Source organism: Oncorhynchus mykiss, chromosome 17 (genome assembly GCF_013265735.2).
Source record: "Oncorhynchus mykiss isolate Arlee chromosome 17, USDA_OmykA_1.1, whole genome shotgun sequence".
NCBI classification, from domain to species: Eukaryota; Metazoa; Chordata; class Actinopteri; order Salmoniformes; family Salmonidae; genus Oncorhynchus; species Oncorhynchus mykiss.
This window is the reverse complement of record NC_048581.1, coordinates 56,862,566-56,885,022: the sequence shown is the minus strand read 5'-3', so window position 1 is coordinate 56,885,022 and position 22,457 is coordinate 56,862,566. Positions and strand designations below refer to the sequence as shown.

At 40.8% G+C, this 22,457-nt stretch overlaps 1 protein-coding gene and 1 pseudogene across 3 annotated transcripts; one reads left to right on the top strand and one right to left on the bottom strand.

The window, feature by feature from the left end:
* Window positions 1-1,606: 1,606 nt before the first annotated feature.
* On the top strand, window positions 1,607-13,709 carry LOC110494175 (annotated as a pseudogene). Its single transcript, XR_005037021.1, has 10 exons — window positions 1,607-1,748; window positions 4,434-4,499; window positions 5,180-5,287; window positions 5,425-5,490; window positions 6,169-6,300; window positions 6,860-7,051; window positions 7,229-7,428; window positions 7,605-7,834; window positions 8,058-8,267; window positions 11,790-13,709. The product of XR_005037021.1 is annotated as a citrate synthase, mitochondrial-like (transcript).
* Window positions 13,710-13,810: 101 nt separating this feature from the next.
* LOC110494174 (coenzyme Q-binding protein COQ10 homolog B, mitochondrial) lies at window positions 13,811-21,589 on the bottom strand. Of its 2 annotated transcripts, none has more exons than XM_021568990.2 (5): window positions 20,754-21,580; window positions 19,586-19,732; window positions 18,839-19,031; window positions 18,602-18,703; window positions 13,811-15,952 (listed from the first exon to the last, which is right to left on the bottom strand). In XM_021568990.2, the coding sequence occupies exons 1-5, from the start codon at window positions 20,894-20,896 to the stop codon at window positions 15,785-15,787; spliced, it is 753 nt and encodes a 250-aa protein (XP_021424665.1). In that variant the 5' UTR covers window positions 20,897-21,580; the 3' UTR covers window positions 13,811-15,784. The 2 variants fall into 2 exon arrangements, with proteins under 2 accessions (XP_021424665.1, XP_036806147.1); XM_036950252.1 differs by lacking the exon at window positions 13,811-15,952 and adding an exon at window positions 16,300-17,064 and having other exon boundaries at window positions 20,754-21,589.
* Between the last annotated feature and the right edge of the window lie 868 nt (window positions 21,590-22,457).

Here is a 22,457-nt window from a genome sequence, read left to right as displayed (position 1 = left end):
ATTTTTGCTTGTAAGCAGGAATCGTGAGGATAGAATTATGGTCAGATTTTCCAAATGGAGGGAGAGGTTTGTACGTGTCTCTGTGTGGAGTAAAGGTGGTCTATAGTTTTTTTCCCTCCTCTGGTTGCACATTTAACATGCTTGTAGAAATGAGGTAAAATGGATTTGTTTCCCTGCATTAAAGTCCCTGGCCACTAGGAGCGCTGCCTCTGGATGAGCATTTTCCTGTTTGCTTATGGCCATATGCAGCTCATTGAGTGCAGTTTTAGTGCCAGCCTCAGTTTGGTGGTATGTAGACACTACAAAAAATACAGAAACTCTAGGTAGATAGTGTGGTCTACAATTTATCATGAGATGCTCTACCTCAGGCGAGCAAAACCTCAAGACTTCCTTAGATATTGTGCACCAGCTGGTGTTTACAAATATACATAGACCGTATCTTACCAGAGGCTGCTGTTCTGTCTTGCCGATACAGTCTATAACCTGCCAGCTGTATGTTATTCATGTCATCGTTCAGCCACGACTCTGTGAAACATAAGATATTAGTTTTAATGTCCCGTTGGTAGAATATACGTGCTTTTAGTTCTCCATTTTATTATCCGTCCTCCTTTTCCTGTAGTACCGATGGCAAAGGCAGATTAGCCACTCGTCGCCAGATTTTCAAGGCAGCCCTATCTCCTTCCGAGAAACATGAGTCTCTTTCTCCTGCAATTGATGAGGATGAGGGCCTGTTCTGGTGTCTGGAGTAAATCCCTCTTCGGAATCATTAAAGAAACATTATTTGCCCAGCTCAAGGTGAGAAATTGATGATCTGATGTCCAAAAGCTTTTTTCGGTCATAAGAGATGGTAGCAGCAACATTATGTACAAAATAAGTTTAAACATTGTAAAAAAAATAATAATAATTGCACTGTTGGTTAAGAGCCCATAAAACGGCAGCCTTCCCCTCCAGTGCCATCCCAAACTGTGCAAAGGTGATATTTTAGTGTTGCATTACACACGTTTGAAGAGCAGACTACTGTACTATTAGATAATGCTCACGCAGTTAAGCCATTTTTTATTTGCATGTTACACAAAAAAAATTGCATAAAGACCAGACTATTTTGTAAACCTAATTTAAACTCTTTGATGTTTGATTGACACACCTACCAACATGGGTAGATTATGGCCAAAAACGGTACAGTGTGAAGATAGGCTAAACCTGCTTCTCCAATAAAAATCCCCGATCACACTTGTAGGCGATGGAATGGCGACGTTGCTAAACTAGAAACACGTCATCGGGTCCGGTCGTCTCGCGCCGAACTGCGCATGTGCTTGTCGTTAAATCAAAGGCAAACCTTCGGAATAAAGTTTTTGTTGAAAATGAAAACGTGTCAGTTTGTCACTTTCACGAGGTTGGAATAGTAACATGTTCCACTAAAGAAATTGGCTCGAATCTAGGTTGCGCCTTTAGATTGAGAGATATAACAAGTCAAAAATAATTGTTCGCTTATCAAACACTTTCGCAAGCATTGCAGGAAGTCATGCGATGTTACGCCTCTGGGTTTAGAATTCCAGCCAATCCCCTTTGTAGGCCTGTTCATCTCTCAACCTTCACCAATCAAACTCAGTAGGGGCACGGTCAATGAGGTATGAGATTTTTAGCAGTACAGTAGGATAATATTTATATACCAAGACAAACCCCTCACATCCACCATGTCCCTACTGTCCGCTTACAGGTGTTCCCCGAAGCTCTTGCATTCAACAAAGGTAAAGCCGTTATTTAAAGGAGATTCTATATAAAATATACACAATATACACAATTTATTTATTATTAACAATAAATCAATACATAAAGCACATGAGGGAACATAAGCATACATAGATTACAAACAATGAACAATCGAGCTAGAGGGTACAATATCACATTACAATTACACAAGGACATACATATACTTACAATTATAACAGCTTTTTTGTTAGTAGAGCATTTAACCGTCTTAAAATAAGGTTACATTTATTTTTTGTAGGGTACGAAAATGTGGTTTTCTGTTTGTAAATTTACATTTGTGTATATGAAATTTGGCCAAAAGAATAATGAAATTAATCACAAAAATGTTTCAGTTTATTTCTATTGTATGTAAAGAGTCCAAACAGTACATCTCTCCACAATAGTGTAAACTCTTCATAAATGTGTTCAATTATAAACCCACTGATGTCTTGCCACAGTTTTCTTACATACATACAATGCCAAAAAAATATGCAACTTGGAGATGCTATCTACTTGAGGGCGCTGCATTGTCCCCATGTTATAGATGGTATGCTAAAAGGTTGGCTAGCCACATCGGCTTTCTAGCCACTTGCCAATCAGAACCAAACGTGAAGCTAACATTTAGGTAGCACGTTAGCTAAATAATTTAGGCCTTGGCTAACCTTGACGTCTGCTGTATTTAGTTAACGTTAGGCAGCTACACATTTTTTTAATCCGGTAGATTTGTCCTTGAGTTGAAGCACAAGTCTACAAACACAAGTAAGTTATCGAAATATAACATTTTCTCTGTAGCCTTACCTCACTAGAACAAGTTTAGCATTCAGATAACAATCCGAGGTTGGATTTGGCTATTAGCTAGCTGGTTTCGCCAATTAAACAGGGTCGTTTACTCAATGGCTAACTATTGGTAATTGTAACATGTTATTTTCTTTGTCATTTACATTGTAAACGAGTAACGGCTAGCTAATAAAGTTAACCAGCTAAACTATGTAACCAGCTATGCTAACGTTACTATTAAATATTGGTTGTGTCTGTACTAGTACCTAGCTATTATTCTGCCAGCTGTGTAGCTAGCTAGTTACCGACTTTCTCCATTTGAGTTTGTAATGAGATTTGTCCCAGTTTGTCAAATAACATCTAGTTAATACTGTATCGACCTCAAGTGGACCTTCACTCGGAGTCGATCAGAGACCGGCTAGCTGACTTTAGTTGCTGTAGGCTACTGCATGTTTCAGGCAAAGACAACGTTCATCTCTTGCAACGCATTTTCCATTACAACAATGTTAATCTCAAAGCTGGAGGCAAATCACACTGTCTTTGGCTGTAACTCCACTTGAAAAGGTATCCATTGCTTGCAAAGCAAAAGAGGACCAGCCATGATTGAGCTGTTGTGTTCCAACTAATCAATCATTTGAGTGATGCCACCTACTTTTTCCAATGAGCTTATGTCTTGATAATGTGAAGGCTTCTTTTTTCCAGTTAGGCAAAGATCTACCCTAAACAAAAATAAACGCAACAATTTAATATATATATATATATATATATATATATATATATTAATTGAATCTGTTATGATGCCAAACTGCATTCAGGTCAAGACCCTGATGAGGGCGACGAGCATGCAGATGAGCTTCCCTGAGACGTTTTCTGACAGTTTGTGCAGAAATAATTTGGTTGTGCAAACCCAGTTTCATCAGCTGTCCGGGTGGCAGGTCTCAGACGATACCGCAGGTGAAGAAGCCAGATGTGGAGGTCCTGGGCTGGCGTGGTTACACGTTGTCTGCGGTTGGTAGGCAGGATGGATGTACTGCCAAATTCTCTAAAACATTGGTGGTGGTTTATTGTAGAGAAATTAACATTAAATTATCAGGCAACAGCTCTGGTGGACATTCCTGCAGTCAGAATACCAATTGCACACTCCCTCAACTTGAAACATGTGTGGCTTTGTATTGTGGGACACAGAAGCTCATTGCACAAGGTGCACCTGTGTAATTATCATACTGTTTAATCAGCTTCTTGATATGCCACACCTGTCAGGTGGTTCATGGCATTGGAGAAATGCTCGCTAACAGGGATATAAACAAATTGTGCACAATTTGTGAGAAATATTTTGTGCGTATGGAACATTTCAGGGATCTTTTATTTCAGGTTATGAGACATGGGACCACAACTTTAAATGTTGTGTGTTATGTTTTTGTTCAGTGTATTTTTATCTGTCAAGGTCAGATCTGTGGATTCTGACTTGAGTTTCAAAATATTCATTTTCAAGGTTTTAGTCTACAGTAGGCTGTGTCCTTATGCCCTTCAACATGGATGATCTTCACTCAGTGCTGTGAGCAAGGAGTCAATTAAAACATTGTTCAATAAGTCATGTTAGAATACCTGTAAATGTATTTGCAACTGCACAAATGTCTATCATTCACAATTGTCTGTTTATTATCCTTTATCGTGGAACTCAAGCTTCAGTCTCTCTTGCAGTGATGAGGTAGGCTAGGTCATCGTAAGGGGATACTTTGCAGCACATTGTGGCTTGCTGATGTTTTAAAGTGAGGACTAAAGCCCCTCTGAATAGTTGAAACTTGATGCCTTTCTATGCTGACTTTCTGTCCATGTAACGTGTCAGACACTCAACCTTGTTTGACTGATTGCCTCTCTCCTGACACAGTCCTCCTTGTGCCTTTCAGAATGTAGCATGTCTCATCGTGTCTTCCAGAAACGCCACTACATCAACAATAAGAACTCTGCACACAGTAAGAACTCTGGCTGGACCTCCTTCATTTTTCAATTTGATTTAGGCTACACGTATGATTTTTACCTCGCAATGCTGTGATGGGGTCATTTTGAACTAATAATAATATCTATTTTATACCACTTTTCAGTCGCTTTAAAAACAAAATAAATAAAACAATTTAACATCAAATGTAGGGATCTGGCGGTTCTTGGGCAATGGTCCTAGATGATAGGTGATGATAGGCAGTTCAGAAAGATAGTATCTTGAGGAGGGAGCGTAAATGGTACAGCCAGGCAGGGCGGTAGAAACATCTGACACAGGCTACGGAGCTACACAGGCTACGGAGCTCTTCATTGGGCACTTTGTCCTCTTCGATAGTACTGAAATGCTGCACCCACCTGGGTGATGCTCCGGTGACTGTAAAAGCGCCAGTAAGAGCACCACACCACAGCATTGGTCCAGAAAAAGCCCCCTACAAAGTGAGCCTCTGCATCCCCTCCCACTGCAATCCACTTCCCTTCTAGGAACTGAGGCAGGGGGCCAACAATCTGATGCTGTTGATCTGGTGTTGCTGCATCATTCAAATCATTTTAGCTAGCTAGCTAGGCAAGCCAAATATTAATTAACTAGCCATAATTAGTCCTGCAAACTGGGTGGCCCTAATTAAAGAGAGCTGTTGTTTTACATTTTTTTTTGTAGAACCTGAGAGATGTGCTCTCGAATCTCGTTCCTAAAGAACAGAGTAGGATTAAGAACTTCAAAACGCAGTATGGCAAGACCAACATCGGCTCGATCTCTGTGGATATGGTAATTTCAGCTCATCTGTCATTTGTAAATGTTCTAGTACCCTTTTCAGTGCCAGTTGTAGTGTGAAATATGGCACCGCTGTGGATATTAAGAATGCCTAAGCAGAATTGTGTGTGTGTGCGCCATTGTCTTTACAGATATACGGTGGGATAAGAGGTATGAAGGGCCTGGTGTATGAAACCTCAGTGCTGGATGCAGATGAGGTGAGTTGGTCTATGACGGGCAAGAGGATTGAATGCAAAGTATCAGGTAGGGGGATAGATTGGGTGTTTTTTTGTCTCTTTACTATTGCTTGTTGGTATCTTAGATGGCTTAATTTTGCCTAGATAATAGATGAGATTGTTTAAACAGTCTAGACAATAAAAAAAAGAGCGGCATGCCCTCTTATTTTTTAAAGAGAAGTCCCATATCTGAGGCTGTGCTGAAGAGAATAGCTTTGAAACAGATTGATTTCCATGCTTGCTCAGCACTCCCCTGAGAGAGATGGCAGTATGCAAATGTTGTGGATAGTACTGAATGAAATGGAACTAAATCAAAACCTTCCTGTGTCTGATGCTTGAAGCTAGACAACTACCTACTTAAATAGTGAATTGAGATTCTAAATTGTTTTCTTTGGGGAGCTTTGTTTTTCAAGTCCCACCATATTCATCAGCTTATATTAGCTGAGAATAAGAAGGGTGTAATTTTTCAGCCAGTTCAGCATCACTTATGGAGATTGGCTTAACTCATAACACTCATGTGACATGGAGCCTATGTAATATCAATATGGGGAGTGGGATCAAAGGTATTTCATTCAGACTTATGGTAGAATTATGTAGATACCTAGTTATGGCAACTATTACTACTAAATAGCTTTTATGGGTCTCTTAAAAAAATAAAAGGGAATTTGTTTCTGTGGCTACAGCATTCCGGAGTACCAGCAACTGTTGCCCAAGGCTCCAGGACGTGCCGAGCCCCTGCCCGAAGGTCTGTTCTGGCTGCTGGTGACAGGCCAGGTGCCCACAGACGAACAGGTGAGTGTTAGCTTGGTAACGCATTATGGAGAGAGAGTATGGCACAGCAGCTTAGCAGTAGGTCTAGGTAGCATCTTAATTTATGATACAACAATAATGGTACAGATAACATGATGTACATATTCAATGAAAAGGGTTGACCCATAAACCACAACATAAAGCTTTACAACAGACGATAACTTTTTGAAATGATTGAATATTAAAACATACAATATACCTGCAGTAAAGCCGCTCAACATTTACATTACATTCAGTCACCTAGCAGACTCCCATCCAGAGCGACCCACAGGAGCAACCAGGGTCAAGCGCCCGGCCCATGGGCATGTGGACAGATCTCCCACCAAGTCAAATCGGGGACCAGATGATAGCTTTTGATCCTGTTTATCTGTGGGAGCAGGTTTGCTTCTATGTTTGTTTAATGACATCAGATGATAATTTGCATAGAAAACTATATTCAGTGGCCCTCTTTGTGATTGTAAGGCCTTAAACCATTACGTTTGGTGTGAATAGTTTGACCAATTACCCTATTGCTGATTCTGTGTATTGTATTTGTCCCCAGGTGAACTGGCTGTCCAAGGAGTGGGCCAAGCGTGCAGCTCTTCCCTCCCATGTGGTCACCATGCTGGATAACTTCCCCACCAACCTCCACCCCATGTCTCAGTTCAGCGCCGCCATCACAGCTCTGAACAGCGAGAGCAGCTTCGCCCAGGCCTACTCTGAGGGAGTCAACAAAGCCAAGTACTGGTGGGAGGTGAGCTCAGGAAACATACATTGAAGAATGTTGAATGGCTCATGCCATTGTGGGAAATCATGTTGCTCAGTAGGATGAAATTAAGTAAAAGTTTTAATCAACTGAACGCGTCCCAGTTGTAATACGATCTATTGAAAGAGTGATTTTTTCCGAATAGAAAATTGTTTCTTCTCTCAGTTTGTCTATGAAGACTCCATGGATCTTATCGCTAAGCTGCCTTGCGTGGCGGCCAAGATTTACCGCAACCTTTACCGCGAGGGAAGCAGCATCGGTGCCATTGACTCCAGTCTGGACTGGTCCCACAACTTTACCAACATGTTGGGCTACAGGGACGCCACGTTCACCGAGCTCATGCGCCTGTACCTCACCATTCACAGGTCAGTTTTATAGAGAATTCTATTTCATTCATAATGATGTAGTTTATCGTCCATTAGTCTGCACCTTGTTAACGTTTGGGTGTGCATATTCAGCTCCTGCTCCGTCATTGCATCAGTGCAGTTATGTGGTTGCATTACTCATTCATTCACACACTTCCCTTTCTCCTTTGCTACAGTGACCATGAGGGTGGTAACATGAGTGCCCACACCAGCCACTTGGTGGGCAGTGCCCTGTCTGACCCCTACCGCTCCTTCAGCGCAGCTATGAAAGGTCTGGCTGGACCCCTTCATTGATTGGCTAACCAGGTGTGTACGGGTGCTAATGTCACTGCAGAAGGAGATGGGAGGAGAAGTGTCTGACGAGGCCATGAGAGACTACATCTGGAACACCCTCAAGTCTGGAAGGGTGAGTGGACTGGTCAGGAGGGCGGGCCAAGTTGGGTCAATGAGGGGGATGAGTCAACGACAGGAAACCCAAGGGATACTTTTCCATCTCTACGTAAAAGTGAAGTGAACAGGTGCACAAAAGAAGACACATTTACATTTGAGGAATAAGCTGCAAGGGGAATGATATGTAACCTTAGAAAGAGATTCAACCTACCTTTTTGGCCTTCTGTTTGTGTTCGCAGGTGGTTCCAGGCTACGGCCACGCTGTCCTGAGGAAGACAGACCCCAGGTACACCTGCCAGCAGGAGTTTGCCTTCAAGCACTTGCCCGACGACCCCATGTTCAAGCTGGTGCACCAACTCTACAAGATCGTGCCCAATGTGCTGCTGGAGCAGGGCAAGGCCAAGAACCCCTGGCCCAACGTGGACGCCCACAGTGGAGTGCTTCTGCAGGTGTGCAGGAGGATAGGACAAACCTATTGGAGTACACTTCCAACTGATTGGGAGGGACACAGGGTGACGGTTACAAGAAAGGCCTCCACCCTCTCTTGAAGGGGTGAAGAAAAACATACAATGTCAAATTTCAGCTTATTTTCTTAGTTTGTTCCAGCCTAGTGAACTGTCAAAGCCATAAAAAAATATATACAGTGGGGCGAAAAAGTATTTAGTCAGCCACCAATTGTGCAAGTTCTCCTACTTAAAAAGATGAGAGGCCTGTAATTTATCATAAGTACACTTCAACTATGACAGACAAAATTAGATTTTTTTTAAATGAATTTATTTGCAAATGATGGTGGAAAATAAGTATTTGGTCAATAACAAAAGTTTATCTCAATACTTTGTTATATACCCTTTGTTGGCAATGACAGAGGTCAAACAAGTCTTCACAAGGTTTTCACACACTGTTGCTGGTATTTTGGCCCATTCCTCCATGCAGATCTCCTCTAGAGCAGTGATGTTTTGGGGCTGTTGCTGGGCAACACAGACTTTCAACTCCCTCCAAAGATTTTCTATGGGGTTGAGATCTGGAGACTGGCTAGGCCACTCCAGGACCTTGAAATGCTTCTTACGAAGCCACTCCTTCGTTGCCCTGGCGGTGTGTTTGGGATCATTGTCATGCTGAAAGACCCAGCCACGTTTCATCTTCAATGCCCTTGCTGATGGAAGGAGGTTTTCACTCAAAATCTCACGATACATGGCCCCATTCATTCTTTCCTTTACACGGATCAGTCGTCCTGGTCCCTTTGCAGAAAAACAGCCCCAAAGCATGATGTTTCCACCCCCATGCTTCACAGTAGGTATGGTGTTCTTTGGATGCAACTCAGCATTCTTTGTCCTCCAAACACGACGAGTTGAGTGTTTACCAAAAAGTTATATTTTGGTTTCATCTGACCATATGACATTCTCCCAATCTTCTTCTGGATCATCCAAATGCTCTCTAGCAAACTTCATACGGGCCTGGACATGTACTGGCTTAAGCAGGGGGACACGTCTGGCACTGCAGAATTTGAGTCCCTGGCGGTGTAGTGTGTTACTGATGGTAGGCTTTGTTACTTTGGTCCCAGCTTTCTGCAGGTCATTCACTAGGTCCCCTCGTGTGGTTCTGGGATTCTTGCTCACCGTTCTTGTGATCATTTTGACCCCACGGGTGAGATCTTGCGGGGAGCCCCAGATCGAGGGAGATTATCAGTGGTCTTGTATGTCTTCCATTTCCTAATAATTGCTCCCACAGTTGATTTATTCAAACCAAGCTGCTTACCTATTGCAGATTCAGTCTTGCCAGCCTGGTGCAGGTCTACAATTTTGTTTCTGGTGTCCTTTGACAGCTCTTTGGTCTTGGCCATAGTGGAGTTTGGAGTGTGACTGTTTGAGGTTGTGGACAGGTGTCTTTTATACTGATAACAAGTTCAAACAGGTGTCATTAATACAGGTAACGAGTGGAGGACAGAGGAGCCTCTTAAAGAAGAAGTTACAGGTCTGTGAGAGACAGAAATCTTGCTTGTTTGTAGGTGACCAAATACTTATTTTCCACCATAATTTGCAAATGAATTCATTAAAAATCCTACAATGTGATTTTCTGGATTTTTTTTTTCCTCTCACTTGCACAATTGGTGGCTGACTAAATACTTTTTTGCCCCACTGTGTGTGTGTGTATATATATATATACATACACAGTGCCTTGTGAAAGTATTCGGCCCCCTTGAACTTTGCTACCTTTTGCCACATTTCAGTCTTCAAACATAAAGATATAAAACTGTATTTTTTTGTTTAGAATCAACAACAAGTGGGACACAATCATGAAGTGGAACGACATTTATTTGATATTTCAAACTTTTTTAACAAATCAAAAACTGAAAAATTGGGCGTGCAAAATTATTCAGCCCCCTTAAGTTAATACTTTGTAGCGCCACCTTTTGCTGCGATTACAGCTGTAAGTCGCTTGGGGTATGTCTCTATCAGTTTTGCACATCGAGAGACTGACATTTTTTCCCATTCCTCCTTGCAAAACAGCTCGAGCTCAGTGAGGTTGGATGGAGAGCATTTGTGAACAGCAGTTTTCAGTTCTTTCCACAGATTCTCGATTGGATTCAGGTCTGGACTGATTCAGGTCTGACTTGGCCATTCTAACACCTGGATATGTTTATTTTTGAACCATTCCATTATAGATTTTGCTTTATGTTTTGGATCATTGTCTTGTTGGAAGACAAATCTCCGTCCCAGTATCAGGTCTTTTGCAGACTCCATCAGGTTTTCTTCCAGAATGGTCCTGTATTTGGCTCCATCCATCTTCCCATCAATTTTAACCATCTTCCCTGTCCCTGCTGAAGAAAAGCAGGCCCAAACCATGATGCTGCCACCACCATGTTTGACAGTGGGGATGGCGTGTTCAGCTGTGTTGCTTTTACGCCAAACATAACGTTTTGCATTGTTGCCAAAAAGTTCAATTTTGGTTTCATTTGACCAGAGCACCTTCTTCCACATGTTTGGTGTGTCTCCCAGGTGGCTTGTGGCAAACTTTAAACAACACTTTTTATGGATATCTTTAAGAAATGGCTTTCTTCTTGCCACTCTTCCATAAAGGCCAGATTTGTGCAATATACGACTGATTGTTGTCCTATGGACAGAGTCTCCCACCTCAGCTGTAGATCTCTGCAGTTCATCCAGAGTGATCATGGGCCTCTTGGCTGCATCTCTGATCAGTCTTCTCCTTGTATGAGCTGAAAGTTTAGAGGGACGGCCAGGTCTTGGTAGATTTGCAGTGGTCTGATACTCCTTCCATTTCAATATTATCGCTTGCACAGTGCTCCTTGGGATGTTTAAAGCTTGGGAAATCTTTTTGTATCCAAATCTGGCTTTAAACTTCTTCACAACAGTATATCGGACCTGCCTGGTGTGTTCCTTGTTCTTCATGATGCTCTCTGCGCTTTTAACGGACCTCTGAGACTATCACAGTGCAGGTGCGTTTATACGGAGACTTGATTACACACAGGTGGATTGTATTTATCATCATTAGTCATTTAGGTCAACATTGGATCATTCAGAGATCCTCACTGAACTTCTGGAGAGAGTTTGCTGCACTGAAAGTAAAGGGGCTGAATAATTTTGCACGCCCAATTTTTCAGTTTTTGATTTGTTAAAAAAGTTTGAAATATCCAATAAATGTCGTTCCACTTCATGATTGTGTCCCACTTGTTGTTGATTCTTCACAAAAAAATAGTTTTATATCTTTGTTTGAAGCCTGAAATGTGGCAAAAGGTCGCAAAGTTCAAGGGGGCCGAATACTTTCGCAAGGCACTGTGTGTGTGTGTGTGTGTGTATATATATAGCATCTAGCCTCTCTCCTACTTTACTTTAGCTGTCCCTTACCTTCCCGCAAAGCCCTTGTAGATATCACATACAATTGGGTGTACTATAATTAAGCCTTCCTCTGTGCTGTGAAATGAACTCCATCTCATCTCTCTCCTGTCCTAACAGTACTACGGCATGACAGAGATGAACTACTACACGGTGCTGTTCGGCGTGTCCCGAGCACTGGGGGTGCTGGCCCAGCTGATTTGGAGCCGAGCCCTGGGCTTCCCCCTGGAACGCCCCAAGTCCATGAGCACAAACGGACTCATGACCCTGGTGGGAGCCAACAATTCCGGGAAAGATGAAGTATCAAAGGAAGAGGGGGGGGAAGGCAAAGAAGAACAAAAAGGGGAGGTAGAGGGTAGGGGGATGCATAAGATGCAGTACACTTATGAAAAGAAGGGCCTTTGCTGGATTTAGTCGGTTCATGTCAGTGACACTAATGTCGGGCGTACACCACACGACTTTAAAATATTGCTGAGCCTCTCACATTAATACCACTGTCTTTCCTGTAGTTTTCTGTCTTGCCAACGTAGTGATACAACACTAAATGATGTCACACACTACAAGATTCTTCATTTGGTCGTAAGTATTCTCGATGCCTCGCTGTCTCGCAAGAAGAATGTGATGTGATTGTGCAGCTAGAACGAGCTGTGGGCCAAAGACATGTGGGCCTCAAAACATTTTGTTAGACATTCACGCTTGCCATAGAGTTGAAATATTTAACCAATACATTTTGAATTAAATAACATTGAACTTCAGAGCTGTACTGATTTGACACTAGCTTTGGGAAGTACAAACGTAGGCTAGTAGTCATCACTCCTGTTCGAGAGTCAGTACACACATTCTGATGCGATACAACGTCATCATCTCACTGGCTTCTCTGGTGAGCTGTTGGCTGTTGTTGATCACAGTTCTCAAAATGTTTCGTTGCACATCTCACACTACAGGAGCATAGCAGAGTTTGTGCTGATAAAATCAAACGTTTGAAAACATCAGGATGACTCAGACAGGATCGGTAGCCCTCAGGATCGGTCAGTAACGGCCGTGCGCCCCAACTATGCAACGACTTGGGAATTTTGTCTCCGATCTCAAACTTGTCTGGGACAGGTAAATCGGGCCAAAATCATGTAGTGTACTTACGGTTTATGGTAATCTTTTTTTTATTTTGTGAGACTGAGCCATGCTAGTTGAGTCTTATATATTTAAGCTGACCTGGTTTTGTAAAGAAATATCATGTCAATTCTTCAGTTGGAGAATCTGGGGCACTTGCATTGTCAGACGGAATTTTCCAAAATAACGAAACAAAAGACAACACTCCATGGCAGGCAAGGTCCTTCTGTAATATAACCACAGAAGAATATGTACAGTCTGCAAATGACCAGGGTCTGTAGGTTCGTAAAAGTATACTGCTGCCCCTTTCATCAATGATTGATGTCACACCACTATAAATCAAGGCCAAGTTCATTTATTACACCATTTTTTTGCCAGTGTTCACCAAACCCATTGCACTTCTGGTAAACGGAATACTATGCAGGTTGCTTTGTACAGTGCTTCACAAATAGCTCTGTTCTATTGGGAAGGGAGGTTGTTTTGAAAAGTGATCAGGGTAAGAAGACAGCACTGTTTTCCATTTGATTTTAAATCTACCTGAGATGAAAGGGTTGATATATAAAAAATAAAAAAAAGGTTTTATTATATTGTGTTATCACACTTGGGGGTAATCTTTCTTGTAGAGTTTTTCTTCAAGACCCGAGGGCAACTTAAAAACATCAATGGAACATTTCCTTCTAGTCAGAAAAATGAATGTAATTCGAGAGCTGGCAAGCATTGACTAAATAGTACGCGTGTCTCAATCGACGTACTATTAGAATGTTTTGTAAATGTTTGTTTTAGAAAGTCTGCTGGTTTTACTATGTCCAACTGTAATGTCTCATCTCATCTGTAATGTGTACTTGCGTCATGATGAGAAATCTGAAACACCATACCAACTAATCATTAAATAAGAATTTGTTGAAATGACTTGCCTAGTTAAAGGTTAAATTTTAAAAAAAAACAGAAATTGTGTTCAACTGGATTGTTATTAAGGTACAGATTTGCTTGGTTTAGTTTTAAGGTTACTCTCAGGTCTAGTGGGTGGGGAGAGGGCTTGTTTGTAATGGTCTGTTTCAATGCAGACCATATCCAATACACTCTAATTGGGCACACCGACAGTACCCCTTGGCTATTCATTTAATTTGTTTTCAAACAGCCCCCCCTCACACTGTCCTACCCCCTGTAGTGTATTTCCCAAATAGTACATATGTATTTTAGACGTATTTTAGTTTGTCCTGTTCCTGTATTTGATCCTGTTCTAACCAAACATTTTGTTATTCTGGTATAAAGATAAATATGTCTTATGTGAGATCATTGTGAAGTGGAGAAATCTGAACTTTATTATCTAGCAGAGCTGGATGTGGGAGAGAAAGTGGAAAACAATTTTAAATAAAAGGCAAGTGTTAACAATTACTGTTCTCTCGAATTCTTTTTTTTTTTTTATTGCTGTCTGTTTATGGAGATGTGGTTGTTGCACATTCTTTACCTGAATGCATTTACATTACCACAGAACAGTCATGTTATTCTGTGCCGGCTGTGTATGATACGTATGTGTTGGCAGGAGTTTTCTGAGGACATCGCAGTTATTAATAGTGTACCAGACAGGTCTCCACAGCACTCAGGTTTCTGCTTCCCTTTGGCCTGGTCAAGATGTCATATGGTACGGAGACTGGATTCCAAATAAACAACATCAGAGTGCTTTGGCCAGAAAATACAAAATTGCTATGTGTTGCAACTGATTTGAACTGTGGCTTCAAATGATCAATTGGCTGACAATCGATACGCTTTCTCCTAATTTGCCAAGCTCTCCTGTGACAACCTGAAATGTCCTGATATTGACAAATGCGACAAAAGAGTTGTACTTTAGTTTATTGGCTTTTGTTTTAAAGTCTAAAATACATACATAAACGGGGTGGTAATGGCTGGAAGGACCTTAAGAGCCCTGATTCCCAACAACAGAATCACCCCTTTTCAACATCTCCAGCACCACCCCAACCTATGTGAAAATGGGAGTGTTTATGTTTTGAGGTAAATGATGTCTTCCTCTTAAGTGTTTCCAATTAGTAGGCAATGCCTACTTATAATTGGTTAAAATCACAATGCACACTGATGTCATTGTAAACTTTTTCAAAACATAAACCTGCTGTTTTCACATTTGTTGGGGTGGTGCTGGAGATTAATATGACGTTAAAATATAAAATGTCTCTTTACCCCAAAATAAACATTAAGGCAAATCAGGGGAATGTTACAGGAAAGCGATATAAATCTCCCTTTCAATGGTGGTGGGGTTATGATATGGGCAGGCAAAAGCTACGGACAAGAAACACAATTGCAGTTTATTGATGGAAATTTGAATGCACAGAGATAGTGTGACGAGATCCTGAGCCCTATTGTGAGGTCAATTTTTTTAAGCTATCTGACCAACAGATGCATATCTGTAATCCCAGTCGTGAAATCTATAGATTAGGGCATAGTGAATTTATTTAAATGAACTGATTTCCTTATATACACACACTCAGTTAAATTGTTGTGTTTATATTTGTACATAGATTTAATGTGTGGACATGATTCAAACCAGTTAAAACATCTTATGAAAATCAAATGGGTGTGACATGGTAATTCTGACCACCCAAAATATATTATGTTCAGTTCTCTTATGAGTCCCCAGTTAACTAGCGGAAGTATTTACTGGATTGGTAAAAAGAATCTTGAAAGCCTGACAATTCATTACACTTTACAAAATATGGAATTTGCTTCAGTAAATATCAGGCTCTGCAGCAAATTGGCAATAAATAGGAGAATGGCCTAAGAATCCAGTACATACGGAGGACGGTCCCAGTCTGAAATGATGCTCTTCTCACATGCAAGTGGTGGCTGTGTTGTTCAAGCAGTCAAGCTGGAGATCCATTCCCCACTTCAACCGTGTCCAACAACAGTCATCTATCTAATGGTCGTCCACAAAATGCAATGGGTTGAAAGTGGGGAAAACGTGTGAATTTCCCAGATATGTACAAGCACATGGAGGCTCACGTTTGGTTCACCTCATGGAACATGAGTTCTCTGGGTATTTTAGTCTCTGGGCCGAACTTGATGCAAGCTCGGCCCTCGAAGGCAACAACCATTTGCTTCACGACCTCATCAAAGAAGACCGTCGCTAACTGCGAGTGTAGCAAAGAGCGAAACTCAAAAGATATCTGCAAGACAATAAGCATAGGCGGAAAATTGTTGAGGTTCTGTTCATAATCATGTTTCCCCAATAGATGATTAGGTCATTAAACCTGCAATTATAATGTCTGTTTAATCAGAAGTTCACACCACTATAATATTCAAAGTATTAAATAGTTTGTTGCATATAGGGCTGTGGCGGTCACAAAATTTAGTCAGCCGGTGATTGTCAAAGCAAATAACTGTCGGCCTCACAGTAATTGAATGTTAATTAACACATTTAGCATCTCCTGGATTCCACATAGCCTACAAGCCACTGATGTAGACATTTGAAACATCTACATTTTAAAAAGTCTAATAAATCCATGTAATATAGCCTACACCTTCACAATAAATCCATGATTTATTTTAGACAGGTCTAAAGAAGCATGATATGAAGAAAATGTAGTTTATTTCAGAAGAAAATAATAGCATACTCTGAGTTGCCCTTATGTTAGGGCCTGATCTGGCTGTGGGCTACACTAATTCATTTAGCAGACCAGATTTGCTTATAATTCTGTGGCTTTATTTTATAGTATGAAGAATAGAATTGAACATAAATATTTTCTCAAAACAATGGAGTGCGCACATTATTCTGTGTTGAGCGGTTAACAAAGAAATAGGTATTGCTACATGCTTAATTTAGAGTTATTAATGTAACTTAAGTTCTACAAACATTGGGCTGTATGTTTTGATTTTTAATACATAGTAAGGCTGCATGAGAATGATGATTTGAAAAAAAGTCACTTGAAAGGCATGTGCTCTGCGTTGTTTTTTTTTGCGCAGGCTGTACACACTTCAACATCCTCTCATTCACAATTTGACAAGCACTTGATAATGACTCAAATTTCACGGTCCCCTTTGTGGCCATAATGCACCCTCAAAAAATCCATGCCTTTTCCAGGCCGGAATGATGCGTTGTGCCCTTCTCCCTGAGTGTGCTGTGCAATCCGAAGCGCGTCTCACTCAGGTGATCGGGTCTTTCTCACAGGCTACAAGTGAAGACAGACACGTCGGGGACACAACTGCGCACATCCTTATCCAATTCCGAGGTGCATATTTGTTCACATTTACTTTTCGTCAGCCAACAAGATGAGTAGGCCTAATGAACAGCAAAAAACATGTCAATCTACTATCCCCCATAGTACAAAAGTTGACCTATTCTATGTGAGAAATAAATATTCCAAACATAGTCTGGGACAGTTGTGGGATGCGATAGATCCCAAATTAATATAGCCACTAGAATATTTTTTTTTTATGCAATGTGGCTGACGCAACAGATCAGAACGTTTAGCTTAAAATGGTAAACTATTAGGCTATTTTTTTAAAATTATAAAGCACAGCAATGTACACATGGTAATAGGATAAGCGTGAATGTTCCATTAGCAGGAAAACACCATTATCAAAAGTGACTGCAAATGCAATAATGCATGTAATGCTTTTATAATAAAGGTGCATTTCTATGGTGAAAATTATCTTCCCCAAACTTGAAACTCACGCGCTGCTTTTATATGCCAGTTAGGCTCCACAACCCTTGTAAAGCGGATTAATGTGCTTAATTTTAAGTTATTTGGCCACTTTCGTTCTGATTACAAACCTTCAGGTAGCCTAATTGTTAGAGTGTTGGGCCAGTAACCGAAAGGTTGCTGGATCGAATCCCAAGCTGACAAAAATCTGTCGTTCTGCCCCTGAGCAAGGCAGTTAACCTACTGTTCCCTGGGCACCGAAAATGTGGATGCAGATTATGGCAGCCCCCCGCACCTCTCCGATTCAGAGGAGTTGGGTTAAATGTGGAAGACACGTTTCAGTTGAATGCATTCAGTTGTACAACTGGCTAGGTATCCCCCTTTCTAAAACAAATAGGCCTATGGGCTAGGCTACATGAGGTGTGCGACTAGGATTAGAAAAAGTCGCAAAAAAAGGCATAATTTCTTATGCTGAGCATCATTCACAAGTGATAGGCTAATATTGTCACCCATCAGACTATTCTGGATTCAATCTTGTCTTTACATATACTAAATAATGTGTGACATTTTTGTTTTGATTTAGAAGGGACCATTATCATGCACCTGTATCAAAACAGGAGCAAGTGGAAAAATACATGTCACCTATGCACTTAAATAGTGAATGGAGGATGCTTTTCCCCGTGGTTTATTTGCATGCCAGCCAGGTAGGCTGTACTCCTGTTGTAAATATAAGCAATCTGCTTAATATTAGGAAAGTTGAGAAATAAATATAGTAGGCCTAGCCTATAGAAAGCTGATGGGATCCCCTTTTTATTAGCGGCCATCACTCTTGTGTTCTCCCGCAATTGCATAGCCTATTGAAATGTTGAGCAACATGAGCTCATGGGCTCTCATGAAGTGTTTGATTAGATTTTTGAACACATTTGCATGGATGTCAGAGTGATTAAAGGGACAATAGAGAGCTGAGTACCAGGCAGTAAGCAAGTTTGGTAGACTACTAATGACCAGCAGAAACAGCAGAGCTTGAAGAAGCCTAATTACCATGACTAAACAGTCATGTGGAATTTGACTACCTCCATGGCTCAGGACCGCCAGTGTGGCGGTAATACGGTCACCGCAACAGCCCTAGCTGCATAGCAATAGTATTGCATGGTGCGACAAGGAAACACTTACAGAGAAATCAACAGTACAGGTTCTGGGATAACCAGGTATTCCAGGGCTGAAACGCCATATTGTCTCCAAGTGGTTGAACAGTTTACCATCTGTGCATACAGCCTACGGGAAAGGGGAAGTGCCAGTAAAATGAGATGCAGTGCATGTTATTATTGGTGAATAAATGTTAAAGAATAACTTTAAAGCACTGCAAAACAATAGACTTATAAGATCATGGAGTTGATTGAGCTTACGAACCTTGACTAGATGAGGGCGCACATTGGTGATCATGGAGGTGTATCTCTCGACTATAGGGGGGAAACCCACTTCTAGTTTGGCTTTAGCATGGCTGGCTCTCTGCATGATGAACTGAGATTTCTTACACCACGGAACAAAGTGCTTATAATCGTCCACGTTGGCCACCACATCATACATCTCCTGCATCGAGTAACTACAGAGAAAAAAAAGGGGGAAATAGTATTCTTAGCATATTTGCATGAGACCATACTTTGCTGATATGACGATACAGCTAGTCTTCACACTGAATAATGATGCAATGTGCTTGATTTGATGTTAGTATATTTGTCATTTACATGAATCTGTTGTTCAGGGACAGTAGTAGGCTCTTATCAAAGTTCGCAGATAGAAAACGCTAAGTATGTGGCCCTTGCCATGTGTTTTCTCAATATTGTTATGGGATACAGTACATTTCATAGAACTAGAGCACAAGGGGATGCTTTGATTAAAGGCCTAGTGCAGTCAAAAACGTGATTTCCTGTGTTTTACATTTCCACATTGAGGTTGGAATAAAACTGAAAATTATAATAATACCATTTTAGTCTAAGAGCTGTTTGAAAAGACAACCTGAAATGTCAGTTCGTTTTGGTGCGATGGAGTTTTGGCCTGCCTGGTGACATCACGAAAATGGTTGCAATGGCCCTTTAAATGAATCAGCATTTAGCCATGTCCACTGAAGCAGAAGCACAGATGTAATGTCTACATTACCCAATGATTCTTCGTTCTGAATACTGTTTCCTCTTGTTGGCCAGACTAAGGAAGGTTCTGCTGGGGGGAATGATAGTTGTCCTCCTGTCCAAATGGATAAAAATCCTGGGGGTTCTGGTCATAAGGATGCCACAAGATGTCATATATCTGTTGGTCCAAGAATGATCAGTCAAAGACTTGCAAAACACCACTTTAAAACACGGGTTCATTGCATTCTAATAAACCCCATCCATAAGACCCTTGTTATACAATGTTACCAGTTGAAACCCAACGGACACCCAAATGACCGTAAAACGTTAATTAAATGCTTGTCTCAAATAGCCTCCTGTCCCTTTTAATAGCCGGGCAACTTAACACATTTCTGCAAAAAAACACTGGTTTTAAATAAATGCCGTGTCTAAATGAATAGTTAACGAGGTAACCATGAATTGTTTCATGTTTGATTTTCTTCATTGAATAATTCAGTAATGACTCGAAAGAATGATGGCAAGCATCTATTAATATCACCAGTAAAAAACTACTAGCCATTTTGGGCGGAAGGTAGCCTAGTGGTTAGAGCGTTGGGCCGGTAACCGAAAGGTTGGTGGATCGAATCCCCGAGCAGGTAAAGTCAAAATCTGTCATTTTGGCAGTTAACCCTGGGCCGTATTTGTAAATAAGAATTTGTTCTTAACCGACATGCCTAGTTAAATAAAGGTTAAATAAAGGTTAAATCATTAAAAAAAAAAATAGGCTTCTAACAGAAAAATAGGCTTCTAACAGCTGAGAACTGCTAGCTAACTGGCAAGCACAAAAACAAACTACTTCGTGATTACAGACCCCTAGAAAACCTACGATCATCTTCTAGTGGCGAAAGTAAGTACTGCCCAAAATGCACAAAGGATAATATTTTTTTTATTTTTTATATAGACAAACGTGGCACCGTGTGTACACGATAACACTGGGCAGGAAATTAATAAATGTATTCAAATGCTGGAAGTGAATGCTGGAATTAAACGTTTAACTATGCAAATTAATAAAAGCTGTACGCATTAAAGAAATATAAGCCTGTCTAATAAGCGCCTGTTGTGTTCAGTGATTTAATCAACTAAAGCCCAGGCTATTCATTTTAGTTTCTTGGTGTGTACTTTTTAACCGCACCATCATCACCCCTACCCCACTCTCTTACCTGATTGGCTGTTTAATCCGTATTCTTGGCCCCAACACTGTATTCAACCGGTTTTTGCCAAATGCAGAGACATCTCGCAACTCACTGAATGTCCGTATGCCTATAGGCAATCGAAGGGTGGTCACAGTCGCCAACCCAGCCATTTGTTATTTTATAAGACAGTGACTGGCAACAACAATCTAACCTAGCAAATTACCTAACCTAGCTAGCTCACGCTACACAGCCAAGCTATGAGATGGTCGCTACTAGAACGCTAACTGGCTGATGCTATACACATTTACGTATAATTAGTAACGTTAATTCAGAATGTAAAATGTCTAACTAATTAAATAAGTAGTTTGTAACAGGACAATGTTAGCTAGCTAGCTAGCTAGCGGTAACTAGCCAGGTAGTCAGTCACAAGTTAACGTTAGCTACCTAACTAACATTTCAGAAATGTCATTTATCGCTTTCTAGCCTCAATCGAATAAACTGCCATAACTGTTTAGCAAGCTAGCTACATAACGTTTCGTCTGCCATCTTCTTCCTTTATTATTACTTTATCCGGACAGGTCAACTGGTGGCAAGTAGGATCTATTATATTGAAAAGATAGTCGATTGACCCCTCTAACAATGGAAATACATGTCCGCAAAGGCGGAAGGAAGGTGGGAACATTACGCGCTTGAACAAGAAACACAACTCTCATATAACATTGTCGGAATGCCATGCGCGTCCACTTTTATATCGGTACGTTCGTAAAAACCTAAACATTACGAAACTTATGTTCGATCAAATAAGCTTCACGTCGTAAATTCGCAATTAAATTTTTTGTTAACCAAGTTCGAGACTCATAGACCTCCATACCAAAAATCCCCACTTGGTCTGCTTATCAATGTATTCTCGCGCTGACATATTTTGGGCGCGGAGTTGATCCTCTCGCTTCGGCTTTTCCTCTTTGCTGATAGTAACGTAATGTTATTCTGCGTTCATAACCAGGTGTGAAGGTGGGACTACATGACTGGGAAAAATATTCTTGAACTCTCCTCCAGTTGGTAATAGAGATAAATAGCAAGGGGGTCTTTTTGTAAGAACCAGCAATTGTTCGTTGGAGAAAGCCTATGAGGAAAGTTAATGGCTTTTTGTAGAGTTTTTGGATAATCCCCGAAAATAAGGTTAGTAGTAAACACAGGTTTAGGAGATCTTATATGTTTATGTGCTTTATTACAGATGACAATTTTAGGACTCATCACTGCATTCTCTACCAGAAAGTTTTTTTGGCGGTCTTTGATGTCACTTAGGTTGATACATTGCTATGTTTTCATATATAAAGCACTTTTACATCATTACTAAACTGTAGACATTCAAGTTACCACACCGGTCTTGGGGATGGCTAAATCTACAAATGAATTTGGTCTCTACTGAGTTAGGTAAATCAGCTTTTAGTTTCATTGCACTTTATTTGTGGAACAACCTTCAAAATGTTCTTAAATGTTATGTTCTGTGCCTCTAGGGCAATACAGGAAGCTGATTGAGGACCTTATTACTGATTGTGTTTGTTTTTTATGACCATGTTTTTCTTTCTGCTTGCATTTTGTATTTATATTTTGCTGTGTCTCTATTTTCTCAAATTTATGTAATTTGGGGCTCATCTGTGAAAGAGACCTTGGTCTTAGTATGACTCCCTAACAAGGTAAAACAAAAAAAAGTTTTGTTCTATGAGATTG